General features: G+C 39.1%; 1 protein-coding gene across 2 annotated transcripts in view; it reads left to right on the plus strand.

Annotated features, from left to right (window-relative positions):
- Positions 1-1622: 1622 nt before the first annotated feature.
- The window catches only part of LOC138960072 (uncharacterized), a 33285-nt gene continuing 18867 nt past the window's right edge, over positions 1623-16040 (plus strand). Inside the window, exons 1-4 of one of the 2 annotated variants that reach the window (XM_070331797.1) lie at positions 1623-1839; positions 2704-2822; positions 14282-14401; positions 15472-15558. In XM_070331797.1, coding sequence (XP_070187898.1) covers positions 1656-1839; positions 2704-2822; positions 14282-14401; positions 15472-15558 — 510 coding nt within the window. In that variant the 5' untranslated portion in view covers positions 1623-1655. The remainder of the gene's footprint in view (positions 1840-2703; positions 2823-14281; positions 14402-15471; positions 15559-16040) is intronic. The other variant, XM_070331795.1, reaches the window with a different exon arrangement.

Consider the following 16040-nt stretch of genomic DNA (forward strand, 5'->3'; position numbering starts at 1 on the left):
TATACACACCGGCCTATACCGGGGGTGTAAATACAACACAGCAGAATGCGTTTAAACATGAGTAACCTTAATTCCGATTTATGCAAACGCCATTTAAAAGATGTTATATATGAAGTCTTATATCGCGCGCGTATCTCCAGACTCGGACTCAAGGCGCAGGGATCTATTTATGCCGTGTGAGATGGAATTTTTTACACAATACATCATGCATTCACATCGACAAGCAGATCGCAGCCATTTCGGCGCATATCCTACCTCTTCACGGCCTATTATTCCAAGTCACACGGGTATTTTGGTGGACATTTTTTATCTATGCCTATACAATTTTGCCAGGAAAGACCCTTTTGTCAATCGTGGGATCTTTAACGTGCACACCCCAATATAGTGTACACGAAGGGACCTCGGTTTTTCGTCTCATCCGAAAGACTAGCACTTGAACCCACCACCTAGGTTAGGAAAGGGGGGAGAAAATTGCTAACGCCCTGACCCAGGGTCGAACTCGCAACCTCTCGCTTCCGAGCGCAAGTGCGTAATTACCACTCGGCCACCCAGTCCCACAGTGTGCGTGCGGTAACCGGAACGAAACAGCTGAACATTACTTGTTATACTGCACGTTGTTTAAAAATGCTCGTATGTCCACAGCCGTTAACTCACTGCCTGCCAATTTTAGACACGTGGAAACATTATTAAGAGGCAGCGAGCAACATTCATTTCGCATAAATACATTGATTTTCGAGTCGGTCCAATCCTTTATTGCTGAATCTGGTCGACTAACTTGAAGGATTAGACTGGTATTGTGTATGTTTGTGTGCAGGAGAACGCAAACCCGCCTCTCAGGGTTGTTGCATCAATTACACATTTAACATAAGTAATAATTATCATTGAGTTTTTGTTTTGTTTTGCTGTTCTCTTTTGTGTGTGTGTGTGTGTGTGTGTGTGTGTGTGTGTGTGTGTGTGTGTGTGTGTGTGGTTGTTTTCTTCCATACATTCGTAACGAACTATGCTGCCGGCCTCTCCATGAAAATGTACATTTTATCTGAACTTACTTATTGCATGTCTCAGCATCGATGTTCTCGTCCCACGCGCTTCATTCAGTCTCACCTTTTTTTTTTCTTTCTTTTTTTTCTGTTATTAATTTTTTTTTCTTTTTCTCTGTAAATCCTCCTATTTTGATTAAGTTCCCCATACCCCCGTCCTACATTTTGTTCTCAAGTTCTGGTTAATAATTGTGTTGTCCACCATCATGAAAACTTGTGTAACTTAGCATTGTTATGGTCACGTCAAATAAGCATCTGCTTGAGTTCGTGTCCTGGCTGCATTTTTGTCAATTGTATCATGTCATGTATTTTGAATAAAATTGTGTTTAAACCAAGAGACATCGTCTCTGTTTTCATTGTAGTCAGGTTTGTAACCTTAATTGTCTCCCCAATCACCACTCGTGAAATGGACCCCCCCCTCACCCTAAACCCCTCCCCCTCCCCCCCCCCCCCCCCCCCCCCCCCCCCTTAGTAGTAGTCTAATCACAGTTATATCATTTTCTGGAGAACAAAATCCGATCCAGTAATTTTTTCAGAAATGGTCGTCTGCTCAACCTTGCCTGATTGGCTGGTTTCTACTGACATGCGCACAGCGTGTCCGAAGCGCCTTGCTACTCCATGCAACGTGGGTTTTTGACTCGATTGATCAGCCGGGCGCTCACAGGAACGCGCATACCGGCTCCGGGACGAGTATCAGTTGTTCTCAGTCATCTTCGACACTGCAACAAACTAGCCAGCACCATGTCCTACTCTACCATCGAACGGGGACAGCCCAATACCCTCGACTACCGCGTCTTCTACAGTAAGTTTGGAGACAACTTTTCACAAGCTTGTTTTCTTCAGGAATCTGTGGTCAGTGCTAACTGACCGTATTTTGGACGAATCTGACCCTTTGATTGGACAGGGCGAGGTTACAGTTCCTGTCTGCAAGTTTTAATGGACGCTACATTAATAGAGTGGAATTTGAGCCTACCACCTACGCTGATGACGAAACAATGTACCTATACACACTTCCCATTTCTTATCTCAAGTTGTCCTCGATTGACAGTGACAGTTTGACACGAACCGTGAATCGTTATAGTTACAAGTTCAAACAAAACCTCACAATTAGTAAATATGGTATGTGGTTTTTACAATCTGATTTCATTGAACCTATCTTGGATATAACAAGTAATGTTCACTGTGTGTGTTGCTGTTATTTTTGTAAAGACTCAGATTCAGAATGAAATAATTACTCATGTGTGTCTCTCTTTGATTAACAAGTTGTTGCATGTAGTAGTTAGTTGTACTTTGTAGGTAAATGTATATATATAATAGATGTCAATATAAAGTAATTTGGCTGGAACTGACAAATAATGTAACGGTAAGATTCACTGCATGTTGTACTTCAGTGTCAACATTATGAGTACAAAGAAAGTCAATACTTGATCCCATTTGTAATAAGAACACACACACACATATTTGATCCGTCATTAATGATTTTTAACTGGACCAGTGAGTGATTGATCTGGTTTGTAGCCCGCTTTGAACAAGCGATAGTAATATGACTATGAGCTTGGTGTTTTATTGTGCAGGATTCTTCACGGCCGTTGCCAAGGAAATCAAACAAGTGTGTTTTGACATCAGTGGGATTTAGTGTATAGCTGTGTGCGTTGTTGTCTTGCAGAGGGCCCCAATGGCAACATCATCTCTCCATTCCATGACATCCCTCTGGAGGTCAAGCCTGGGTCCAAGATCTTCAACATGGTGGTGGAGATTCCGCGCTGGACCAACGCCAAGATGGAGGTCAGTCTGTGTTGACCGCAGAGGTAGATTACTGCGAAGGGGTAGATATGGCGCAAATATCACGGCACATATTCTGGCTCCCTGACAACCTCTTATTGTTCTTCCCTGCCTTCACATTTTTTTAATTTTATTTTGACACTTTGAGTTTGAGTTTGAAAAGAACAGAGAGAGAATTTGCAGACTACAGAAGGGAAGCTACCGTTCTCTGAAATCTACGGGACACACCTGGCACAAGTTCCTGGCCAAAAAAGGGTTTGCAGAAAAAGATCACATCAGTGCTATTATAAATAACAAGAAAAACGTAACTGACCTACCTATGCTAATTTTGTGGGCTTTGTCATCGGAAATAAACTTTGGGTTTTCTTTGCCTGATCGGCAGTGCTGCATGAATCACAACTATATGGGATGCTTACTTCACTGTCTTTGGTGGTCAATAGTTTGCCTCTACCTCCTGACTTTGTCTTTGATCAAGGAAACAGGTTTTCTTTTGCATCATTTGTAGACCATCCCCAAAAATGTCTTAAATCCAACCTTTCACGTCCTTTGTCACAGTGAATTAGAAAGGAACTATAAGTCAGCGCCAAAACTACTTACTAGCGCGTATGACTATGAGTGTCTTTGTGTGCTCGCTTCTCTGGTTCCTCATTTTAGGTAGATGTGGTAGAGTTCAACTCGGACAGCGTACGCAAGAGATTTTAAGCATTCGTAATGCAAAAATCCAGAAACAGATAGACTGCTGACGTTCCAGAATCAGAAAAACAAATAACGTTTCTTGTTTTCGCTTCATATGGTGCTAATCAGACCAGATTGTGCAACTCATTTTCCAAACAGATTTATCTATTTTCACAAATAAATCCTGGCTCGTGAAGTTGAAGGAACCAGTCACTCTATATGACATCAGTCAGTTAAACCAAGTACACTGACTACATTAAATGTGTAGAAGGAGACATTTCTATCAAACGAAATACTAGCAGATAAATGTGACCTGTTGCAGAAATGTTGTCAAGAACAACATAGGCATTGCAGATTTCGCATGAAACCTTTTTCAGCTTGTGTCACATTGAAATCAGCTGGGTTTTCATCGGTGGATCGTTGACCTGTTCTTACTTTTCAACAGGCAGTCTCATGTTACCTTGTCACAGGGACTGAGGGGTTAAGCAGCAGAATGATACATCTGCAAACATTGAGTGATACTTCTTTTTTATCATCAGAGGTCCGTAAAGAGTCTCAAGTTAAGTGTGGTGATACCAACTGTCTTCCTTTGAATAATTACAGCAAAGTTAAGTGTGGTGATACACAACTGTCTTCCTTTGAATAAATTTTACAGCAAAGTGTCCTTACTTTCAAACTTGCATGCCATGCAACGCATGACACAGTAAAAGCAAAATGTGAGACATGGTTTAAAAAGGATTGGTGTTCGATTGATGTGCTGTTAGTGTTAAACTTCAGTCATACGTGCATTTACTCAGGGATTTTCTCTGTGAAAAGCTTTCATTTTGCATAATTTTTGTGAACAAGGGTTTATGTGTGTGACTTAGTAAACACCCATGGAATAATTGTGTTTATACAACTCCTGCAATGCAACCGAGGGGTGGATTAAATCTAGTTGATTATTTTTAGACAAGTGAGAAATTAGAACGAACTACTTTGATTAAACCCAAAAATCACACGTGGATTATTCGAAGTAAGAATAAAGAGGGCTAAAAAATAATCAACACTAGAATTTATTTTTAGAACATTTCAAACCCAGACGATTGGACCCTGTTGCGGAAGAATACGTACAATGTTGACTCAAAACTGTAACAACAATGGCTGACGTGTATGACTAGTCGACAGACGATGCCATTTGCTTTGTGTGTGTTTTTGTTGTTGCTTACTGTACATGACATACATTATGTGTAAAATCCAGTTATTTAACAGGCAACAAACCTTGCAAATTTCCAGAAGCTGCAATCTGAAGCGACCTATCTCTGATTCTAGCAGACGATCTCTCCAATGTTTAACACAAAATCAGCAAACTCTCCTGTCACATAGAACGTCCATTATATAGTGCAATGTTGAAATGAAGTTACCGGTCTGAAACATTTAGTCGTTTCTTCTGAGACAATCCTTGTTCTCTTATCATCTACAGATTTACCGCAGTCTTCACCACGCGAATTCACAACAGTCAGACTTTCGAACATGTATACAATCTACGTAGGCAAGCATGATACGTCATGACGTCATATGATTCCTAGCATATTGACGTAATGCTAAACATCCGGTTATCCCGAGTTTTCTCCGTAATACATGTCCGTGGGTTTTTTCAATGTTCGGTTATTTCCGTGGCTTCATGCGGAAAGGGAACCGTCGTCTGCAATCAACGACATGGACCATTCTGGTCCTTGCTGCTGACAAAAACATGATTTTAACACAGAATGTAATGTCAGAATAGCTATATAAACGCTATTGTGTTTTAATCGTAGCAATGGGGTCCGATATTTAGACGAGACAAGTATAATGCCGACGAGTCGGAGACTAAGAATAAAGTAAAAGAATAGGGACTATTTGAATGACGCGCATTTGACACTCTGAGTGATTAGGCTGAAATGAAATTGCCTACAAAATGTCGTCTGCATGACTGCATGTTCGACCCGTGTTGTTCGTTGTATAAATAGCTTAAACAATGACAACTCGTTGATTACTGGAAAATAAACCACTCGTGGGTATTTGCAGCCGCTTGGTAATTCACTCGTGTGCTCCGCACACTCGTGAATTACCAAGCGGCTGCAAATACCCACTCGTGGTTTATTTTCCAGTAATCAACTCGTGGTCATTGTTTAAGCTCTATGTAACCATAGACTCAAGACTGTGTATGAAAATTGAAATGCATCAGAATAGGTATGTTCTAAACTTTGTTCATTAGCCCTGTGCTTATTGGTATGTTTATTACCAACCCATGCGTCGTGGATTAAAACAAAGGCTGCTACACCAGGTGCGTTGAATGTTGAAACATCTGTCTGAAGCCATGTGTGTGAATTGGCTGTTTCATTGATCTACACTGTGGGGCAATCCCACAAAGTGCTTGTCCTTTTGTCCTTCAGGGCTGCTTGTGTTTGTCTCCGGTGTCTGTCATATCCTGACTGTGCAAGAAATTCTGCTTATATACAGTGGAATCCTCCTTTTAAGACACACATCCCCACCCGCCATTTTAAGACTCCCTCCCTTTTTTCTCAGATTTTCAGTTCATAACCTCTGAAAATCACTAAATGTACCCCCATTTTAAGACTCCCTCCTTTTTCTTAAAAAGGGGTTCCAGTCCACTGTACAATGAAAAGTTTTCTTCAATTGATCAAATCCTGTATATGTATGTCCACTTGACTCCATAGAAAAGGTTCAAGTGCTGGCAGTGAAGCAAGACTGTTCCTATTTCTGTTCTGTTTGAAACGGTTCCCATGGCAACCAGTATTTTCCCTACTGGGCAGATTCTGAGTCAGCCATCTATTGATTCGATATAAAGCTGTTTGGACAGGATTGATAGCACAGTAGCATATGGTCATGGCTCAGAAAAGGTGTCGAATTTGTGGGACACTTGAGTCACAAATACAAACTCTTGGATTACTTTCCATTTTGGGGTCCAGCAAAACTGTTTATGTGTTTAGTTGTGTCTGGGCAGTAACAATGTATTTTCATCAATTACTGCGGAATGAATTGCATTTTAAATTTTAACTGGAGTGTGTTACATAACACCGTGTCACACATTGTTTTCTAATATACAGTTAACAGTAAACCTATTACAAAATAAAAGTTAACTGCATTATTTAGTATCTACCTTGATCTTCATTTGTGAAAAAAGGCATTCCCCGACAGCAATAATCTGCATATCTAGGTACCCTAGGAATGTGTGTGTGTTACATGAACACCAATAAACAAAACAACGATCAAACAAGTACTCAAAGAACTGAAAAGATTACTGTTTCAGCAGTCAATCTATTCTTAGTTCCACACACTTCATACGGACAGTCTGCAAAAAAAATCAAATCAGAACAAGATGTCAAAATGTATTCAAACAAAAATCAACTTTCTGTGTCTCACAACACAGACATTCAAAACTGCGAAATTCCTATTTATTTTACACACAAAACCTTAGAAATACATGTAATGGGAAGAGAAACAAGTACATAATAGTAAAGAGTTGAAATGCATCAATGATACCGGACCAGTTATTCCCATTATCAGTTATCTGTCAAGTCATTCCTAAAAGTTTCCAATGAGTGTGTTACATTTCACCAAAAAAAATCAAACTTTAGGACACTGTCAAGATATTCACATGAAAAATGCATGCAAAAGAATGAAAAATGAAAGAGCAAAACCATAACAACCTAACAATGATGTCTTATGACTTCTACCATGCTCCAATTCACAATACAGAGAAGATTTTCTCATTTTTAACACTGAGTGTGTTACATTTCACCAAAAAAGTCTTACTTCACATTATTTTGTAAGGTATAAAGCATATATCCATCCACTTGGTAATGAAAACAATACACTGTACAAAAAAACTTGATAAACCCAACAAAAAATCTTCAGGTTGAAGGCGGATTTTGAAGTTATCAAGAAAAATACTGTTTATTCGCCAATGAGTGTGTTACAAAACACTGTCATAACATGAACAAAACGTTGTTCATATTCAGTGCATTCAGTTAATTGTGAAATTAATTGTAAGAATGACACCATGGTTGCTACACAACTATTGAAACTATTGTTGACACATTCCGACAGCAATAATCTGCATATCTAGGTACCCTAGGAAAGTGTGTGTGTTACATGAACACCAATAAACAAAACAACGATCAAACAAGTTCTCAAAGAACTGAAAAGATTACTGTTTCAGCAGTCAATCTATTCTTAGTTCCACACACTTCATACGGACAGTCTGCAAAAAAAATCAAATCAGAACAAGATGTCAAAATGTATTCAAACAAAAATCAACTTTCTGTGTCTCACAACACAGATATATTCAAAACTGCGAAATTCCTATTTATTTTACACACAAAACCTTAGAAATACATGTAATGGGAAGAGAAACAAGTACATAATAGTAAAGAGTTGAAATGCAGCAATGATACCGGACCCGTTATTCCCATTATCAGTTATCTGTCAAGTCATTCCTAAAAGTTTCCAATGAGTGTGTTACATTTCACCAAAAAAATCAAACTTTAGGACACTGTCAAGATATTCACATTAAAAATGCATGCAAAAGAATGAAAAATGAAAGAGCAAAACCATAACAACCTATCAATGATGTCTTATGACTTCTACCATGCTCCAATTCACAATACAGAGAAGATTTTCTCATTTTTAACACTGAGTGTGTTACATTTCACCAAAAAAGTCTTACTTCACATTATTTTGTAAGGTATAAAGCATATATCCATCCACTTGGTAATGAAAACAATACACTGTACAAAAAAACTTGATAAACCCAACAAAAAAATCTTAGGTTGAAGGCGGATTTTGAAGTTATCAAGAAAAATGTTGTTTATTCGCCAATGAGTGTGTTACAAAACACTGTCATAACATGAACAAAACGTTGTTCCTATTCAGTGCATTCAGTTAATTGTGAAATTAATTGTAAGAATGACAGTCCATGGTTGCTACACAACTATTGAAACTATTGTTGACACATTCCCCGACAGCAATAATCTGCATATCTAGGTACCCTAGGAAAGTGTGTGTGTTACATGAACACCAATAAACAAAACAACGATCAAACAAGTTCTCAAAGAACTGAAAAGATTACTGTTTCAGCAGTCAATCTATTCTTAGTTCCACACACTTCATACGGACAGTCTGCACAAAAAAAATCAAATCAGAACAAGATAACTGTACAAACTATTGGAGTGTGTTACCTCTCACGATGTGCGAGTGGTGTGAGTAACACACTCAACACTGTTCCTAAAAAAAAATTAAATAATTCAAAACAATAAACGCAGACATCATTTTCTGTTTACTTGATTCATTCCTTACTTTGTTCCAGCAAGATTTAAATAATTTTCAAGATAACTCTACAAACGATTGGAGTGTGTTACCTCTCACGATGTGCGAGTGGTGTGAGTAACACACTCAACACTGTTCCTAAAAAAACCCACTCTAATTCAAAACAATAAACGCAGACATCATTTTCTGTTTACTTGATTCATTCCTTACTTTGTTCCAGCAAGATTTAAATAATTTTCAAGATAACTGTACAAGCGATTGGAGTGTGTTACCTCTTACGATGTGCGAGTGGTGTGAGTAACACACTCAACACTGTTCCTAAAAAAAACCACTCTAATTCAAAACAATAAACGCAGACATCATTTTCTGTTTACTTGATTCATTCCTTACTTTGTTCCAGCAAGATTTAAATAATTTTCAAGATAACTCTACAAACGATTGGAGTGTGTTACCTCACACGATGTGCGAGTGGTGTGAGTAACGCACTCAACACTGTTCCTAAAAAAACAACCTCTAATTCAAAACAATAAACGCAGACATCATTTTCTGTTTACTTGATTCATTCCTTTTTTTGTTCAAGCAAGATTTAAATAATTTTCAAGATAACTGTACAAACTATTGGAGTGTGTTACCTCTCACGATGTGCGAGTGGTGTGAGTAACACACACAATGTAAAAAAACATATATTTCTTTTTCCTGTAATTTATTTCATTAAAATGGCATGAAAACAAAGCACAAGGTGAACTGTATGGAAAGACTATAGAAAAGGCCAGAAAAAACACATGCAATGACATGAACGCTGAATAACTTGGGAAATTGGTTGAATCGTCTCAAACAGATGTCTTTAAAAATCAAAATAAAGAAAAATCTTTGTCCTAAAAAATGCAAATTTTATCAAAACAAATCACAATAACACTTCTAACTTTCAGATGATAAAAAAAGGAAGTAAGTTGTTATTTAGTGAAAATAACAGTGTTTCAAACTGCAGGTGAGTACGTTACATACAACGAAAAACCAGTGGTTCTTACCTTGGCCGTTTACGTCCATCTCCTCCATGCCACACTGAGTTCTCAGTTCGAGACAGTCAATGCAACTTTGTAGCAGACGATAGAACAGTTGTTTCCACCGTTGGAAGTCAGGAACATGTCGATAAACAACTTTGATTTACGTTGTTACTTTTCGCGGTAACACGAAAGTACACAACAACGAACTTAAGACTTATTTTCATTGCTTTGTCTTCTGTGTTTGTGCATATTTTTTTTTTAAAGTAGTAGATAGTTCTTTCTTGTCCAAGTTTATCGCTTAGTTCAACGTCTGTCATCATTATTAAAAGCGCGGCAAAAGCTAAAACTGCCTACGTGACTCCAAACACGAAAAGTAACATACTCACCGTTGGATCTAAACTTGATCTCAGCCGACTGTTGGGGTGAGGTACTGGTTATCGTGCAGTATGTAAACAATAACTAACACATTTTCTTTCCCTCTCCATCAAGTTCTTATCCAAGCAGTGTGTGTAGTACGCGCAAATACGACGTTTCAACACCAAGTAAAAAAGTGTCCCAACTTCCGGCCCGAAAATCGACGTAAATTCACTCTACTATTGCGCCTTGCTCGAAAACAAAGTCATCAAACCTTTCGGTTTCTACCAGAATAGTAACTGTATTCATATCTGCACCCCGTGTCAGTACTTTCAAAGGTAGAATAAACCATAACTGAGCGTGTGGGGCGTTTGAATGGGGTAAGGGTGGAGTTCGACGCCATTTCTGAGCCGTGACCATATGTATTGATGACCACATGTGTCATGAGAAGTGTCTATATATCCATATGCCATAAGTTTTGAAGCAGAACATATATTTATGGTGTGAAAGGGGAAATATTATGGATACCTACAGAGCGACTTTTGTTAAAGTTGAAATATATCGACTGTCATATCTGCGCCAGTTACACAATCAGAATAAGATGTTAAATATACCATCACAGAGACTTAATATGTTAACATTGTTAACAGACTTATGTTAACGTAGAATACATTGTTGAGATACACAGTGGTTACTGTTTTGTTGTGTTTTTGAACTTGCATATTTATTTTGAAGACTGTTGGACAATACAATCAAGTGAGGAGGTATGGGGTTCGAATGGAACAAATGTATAATTATATATATATTTCAAAATGTTTGGCTGCTAGAATAGCTACCATCAAAAGATTTAGTAAAATTACAACAGGAAATGAATAGGTTTTAAGTCAAACTCAAAGTCAATTGCAGGAGCAAACATGCTCCAGTGTGCAGTGCACTCACACTCAATCTGAAACAGGATCTAGGAAGACATGTTAGTAAACATGTGTGCTTTCATTACCGAAACAGACTCTGCTGGGTGGAATGAATTGATGTGTGAGGTTTAGTTGCAGGTTAGATATTTGTCAGAAGTTTGTTCCTGAGAAATGTTGCTGTGTACCTCAAGGGTTTGAGAATATGATATCTCCCTGCAGTCATCCTTTTGGATGAGAAGGGTATTGTCTAATCAGTATCTAAAATGCTGTACATCTACTGATGCAACAATAAAACAAACAAACAAATGATGGTTACAGTACAGATAAGTGTATGTTTTCTTTTTTCTATGATAAAACTGGGTGTTTTTTTGTGTGTGGTTTTTTTCATGAGTAAGGAGACAGGTAGATAACTTTTCTTTCATTTCGTAAAAAAAAGTGCACAAGTATAGTAAGTCTGCGGCCAGTTCATTCTTTCTCTGTAGTGTGCATGTCGCTCTGCATGTTTTCCGTGGGGTTTTGATTTAGTTTTATGGTGTGTGTGGTTTATATTACCGATTTAGGGTTGGCAGACAAAAATAGTGTAGGTCGTGTTACCCTTCACACCTTTTTTTTGGGGGGGGGGGGCTGTTTTAAAAGGAACAGGATATCAAAAGCACACAGTCTGTTTACTTGTTGTCCTGGTGTAGAAACCTCCTTTCTGGCTTTTAACATGTGCAGTCACTTGTGCTCTCGTGTCTTAGTTTGTAATCTCCATGGCCCAATTATACTTGCAGTCTCCTTTTATTGTTTTACGGTATCTATCATTCTGTACATTTTATGTTTCTTCTTTTGTTGTTCAGTGAGTTTAGTTGTAAACAGGACTGCAGTATCATTATACAAACTTTGAGCTAAACAGTTGTAAATGCGCTTCTCTGAACTGTACAAGTCAACTCTGCTTGTTGTACATTAGTACATTACTAGTACTACTACTTTTGTAGTAGACTGTACCTGGAATAACTTGAATCTCGGTCATAACATTTACCAAGGGTCACGGATCAGTGACCATAGGATTTCAGCCGACCCTGTGGACACCCTCTGGACAAACTCGTTGGGTACACATGGCTTCCTGTCTTGGGACTGTTGTATTAGGTCAAGTTCACTGTGGCCTCAAGACATCAAACCTTTTCCTACCTAGGATTTGATGTTTGCAGGTCTCACAGTATACACTTTGTCATTTAACTTTTGGTACTTTGTGTGATTAAAGTTGTTTTTCAGCAACTGGCCTTTCACAGTTTCAGTTGCGACTCAGATCCCCTTCTCCAAAACTGGTTCCTTCTTTAATTCATTTGCATGAGCTGGCTGGGAAAGCTAAACTTTCTGTGTCTTACATGATCAAAGAAGAGGGAGGTTTGTCTTTAGTGCTAATACAGTAAAACCTGCATCTAGCGGACCCTTATTTCGGCGGACACCTTAGCATAACGGACAATTCAAGTGAGGACGGATGTATTTTACACTCAAAAACACCTTAAAAGAGCGAACACCTCAAAGGCGCGGACGCGGACACCCTTTTTTGGTCCCGATTGGGTTCGTTACTTGTCAACAACGGACAAACCCTTGAAGCAGACGGCTTTTAGCAGACGCTGGTCCGCCATCTTGGTTCTGCAAATACAATCTCGCTGGCGATGTGAACGCGCGAGAAGCTTATTTTGTAAGCCAATGACAGCACTTGAAAGAAGTTGATTTTTGTATGGTGCACGCTCATTGGTCGATGCCGTGAACTCACAAACAAAAACACGGGTTTCTACTTTCTGTACTGTGATGCATCTTCGTCTCATCCTTCGTCTTCGTCTCATCATGCCAAAACAAAAAATTTTGACTTTAGAAGAGAGAGTCGATGTCAAAAAGAAATCCGTTCGAAAAGTTGTTGATGAGCTGAATTGCGGAAAAACTCAAATTTCCAACATAAAAGCTGATCGAACACAACTTCTCAGTCAGTGGGAATCCGGTGCCAGATCGACGGCAACATGTGTTAAGAGAAGAAAACCAACCTATGATAGTTGAACGAAGAACTCTTCGAGTGGTTTTCAACAGCTCGATCAAAGAATCTTCCCGTGAATGGCCCATTGGCATTGCTTCAGGTCGTAAGAAACCGATTGCACCTCTCTCTCTCTCTCGCTCGCTCGCTCGTTCTCTCTCTCTCTCTCTCTCTCTCTCTCTCTCTCTCTCTCTCTCTCTCTCTGACTTTTTCCGCAAACCCCAGTGATAAACTTACTGATTGTGGTTTTGTACATACATGTTGCTGACTATCCTTGAACTTTTTCTCTTTGTCACTTTCTGCATGACTTATGCACAGTTTGGAATTTTTATTAACAATTGTTTTTCTGAAAATCAAGTTTTGGTTTTCATTTTTACATTTAGTCAAGTTTTGACTAAATGTTTTAACATAGAGGGGGAATCGAGACCCTCGAGGGTCGTGGTGTATTTTCTTTTTTAAAGAAGTTCTTGTACTTTTTTTTTTTTTTTTGCTTCCTTAGACCCTAAGGTTTGTTTTCACTCTGCTGTCAGACAGACTGAGGCCTATCGCTTTTACCCCAGACACAGAGCAACTAATTACACCCCACTTGTGAAAAGACCACTATTGACACAATGAAGGGAGGGAACTCATGGATTTCATCTGACAGTCGTGTAGCAATTTCTTCCCCTCCACTAGGTCCAGTGTCCTTTCTCTCAAGTAGATAAAAATGTCCACCAAAATACCCGTGTGATCTGGAATAATAGGCCGTGAAAGGTGGATGCAGCGCCTAAAGGCAGTCGATCTACTGGCCGATGTGAATGCGTGATATATTGTGTAAAAAAATCCATCTCACACGGCATTAATAGGTAACATGCGCCTTGAGTCGCCTTGTGTGGTGAGATACGTGCGCGATATAAATCTTCATAAATAAATAAATAAAAAAGTAAATAAAATAACTTCACAGATTAACACAGCGAAATGTTTGTCATCACAAAAGCTGTTTCATGTGTGAATAGGCATGTGTTAACGCATGTATTACTATTAGTTTATGTGCAAACATGTGGCGTGTATGAGGCACATCTGCCACTACACCCAGCTTTTGTTATTTAAGAAAAACTTTTTGTGCAAACCAATCCAAAATAATTGTTCAAGGGAAACTTTTCCTTGCAGGCGTATTTGAAAACTGTGTTAACGGTGATATTTGTTGTGTGTTAACAGGTGAACAAAGAGGAGAAGCTGAACCCCCTCAAGCAGGACGTGAAGAAGGACAAACTGCGCTACGTGAAAAACATCTTCCCCCATCATGGCTACATCTGGAACTATGGTGCTTTGCCGCAGGTCTGTCGCTGACTTTTGGAAGTTGACTGATTCAGCTGGCTTTCACAAGCATAAATGTTGTGCCCCGCAAACTACTTTTTTCAGGCATTACCTAAACTGTGTGAAGTAAAATAACTTTGTTGCTATGTACAGGGTGACCCCCCCAAAAAAGTACCCAAACAAAACGTCATAAATTGAACAAAAATAAAGCAATCTTCATAAAATGTATTTACACACACAAGTAGCCTCTGCATGATTCGCACAGAAAATGTTAGCGTTCTAGCTTGTCTTTCAGGAAAGTTATGCTCATTCTACAGAACATGCTCCAAATGGCCTCCGCGCCGCTGCAGGCAAACTTGAACTCGCCGCGCAAAGTTATCAATCACCCGCACACACTCCTGTTGCGAGATTCCGCGAATGGTTGTTGTGATGGCTCTCTTGAGTTCTGTGATTGTCTGTGGGTTGTTCCTGTAGACGTTGTCTTTCAGGAACCCCCAAAGATAGAAATCTGGGGGATTTAAATCCGGGGGAGGCCATTTGGAGCATGTTCTGTAGAATGAGCATAACTTTCCTGAAAGACAAGCTAGAACGCTAAAATTTTCTGTGCAAATCATGCAGAGGCTACTTGTGTGTGTAAATAAATTTTTATGAAGATAGCTTTATATTTGTTCAATTTATGACGTTTTGTTTGGGTACTCTTTTTTGGGGGTCACCCTGTACTTTGAAGACAAGATAGTATTAAATTAAGGTGCTTTTTTTCCAGAGTTACTGCACAGCTTTTCTTTAAATGTTCAAGGTATTTTCTCAGCTTGCTAGTTTTGTTAGGGGCACTGCTTATTACAAGAGTTTGCATTTGAGTATCTTTGACATTTTTGTTGATGCATTGTATTTTTTTATGATTTTTTGTATTCTAGGAACGTCATTTTCCTCCAGTCACATTTGTTCAGCTGTGATGGAGTGCTTTCAGCAGCGGGCACATCATGACATAAAATGAAAATATATGACCCCTGTGTCCTTGTTAGTTTTGTGTGTGTGATGGATCGAGAATCTTATTGTAAGACTAAGAGCTGACCGCTGCTGATTGTTTACAGACGTGGGAAGACCCAAAGCACAAGTTTGAAGAGACAGGCACGGCTGGAGACAATGACCCCCTGGATGTGTGTGAGATAGGAGAAAAGGTCAGTTATGTTCCCTGTTGGTTTTAACAGTGTTTTATTCAACAATGTATGGATATATATAATAAGCATCAGGGATGTCGTTAGGCGTCGGACATTGGACATATACCGATGAAAATCCCCAAATGTCCGATTCACATTGCCGCATGTCGGTCAGATGTCCTATCGTTTTAGCCTGAGCGTGGTCATTGTCCGATATATACTCCATTCCTTGGGACAGCGCGATATTCGTTAATTTTCATTTCAAGATACAAATCTTCTAAAAGACGGAACGCTCTCGTGTTCAGTTGACACTGAAGTTGCCAGTGCCGTGTGCGGATCTTTTCTTTTGTCGGGAATTCCCGAACCGTTTGCGGTATGCGCCGTTTGGGTATAACCGTCTCGGTGCAGCGCACTGATCTAAAAATAGTGGATTATTTTTACATCAGTGCATGCTACAGGAGTACGGGAGACAACTCCAACTGACTAAATTTGTCGTCTGCTTT

Source organism: Littorina saxatilis, linkage group LG2 (assembly GCF_037325665.1).
Source record: "Littorina saxatilis isolate snail1 linkage group LG2, US_GU_Lsax_2.0, whole genome shotgun sequence".
In the NCBI taxonomy this organism is placed as follows: domain Eukaryota; kingdom Metazoa; phylum Mollusca; class Gastropoda; order Littorinimorpha; family Littorinidae; genus Littorina; species Littorina saxatilis.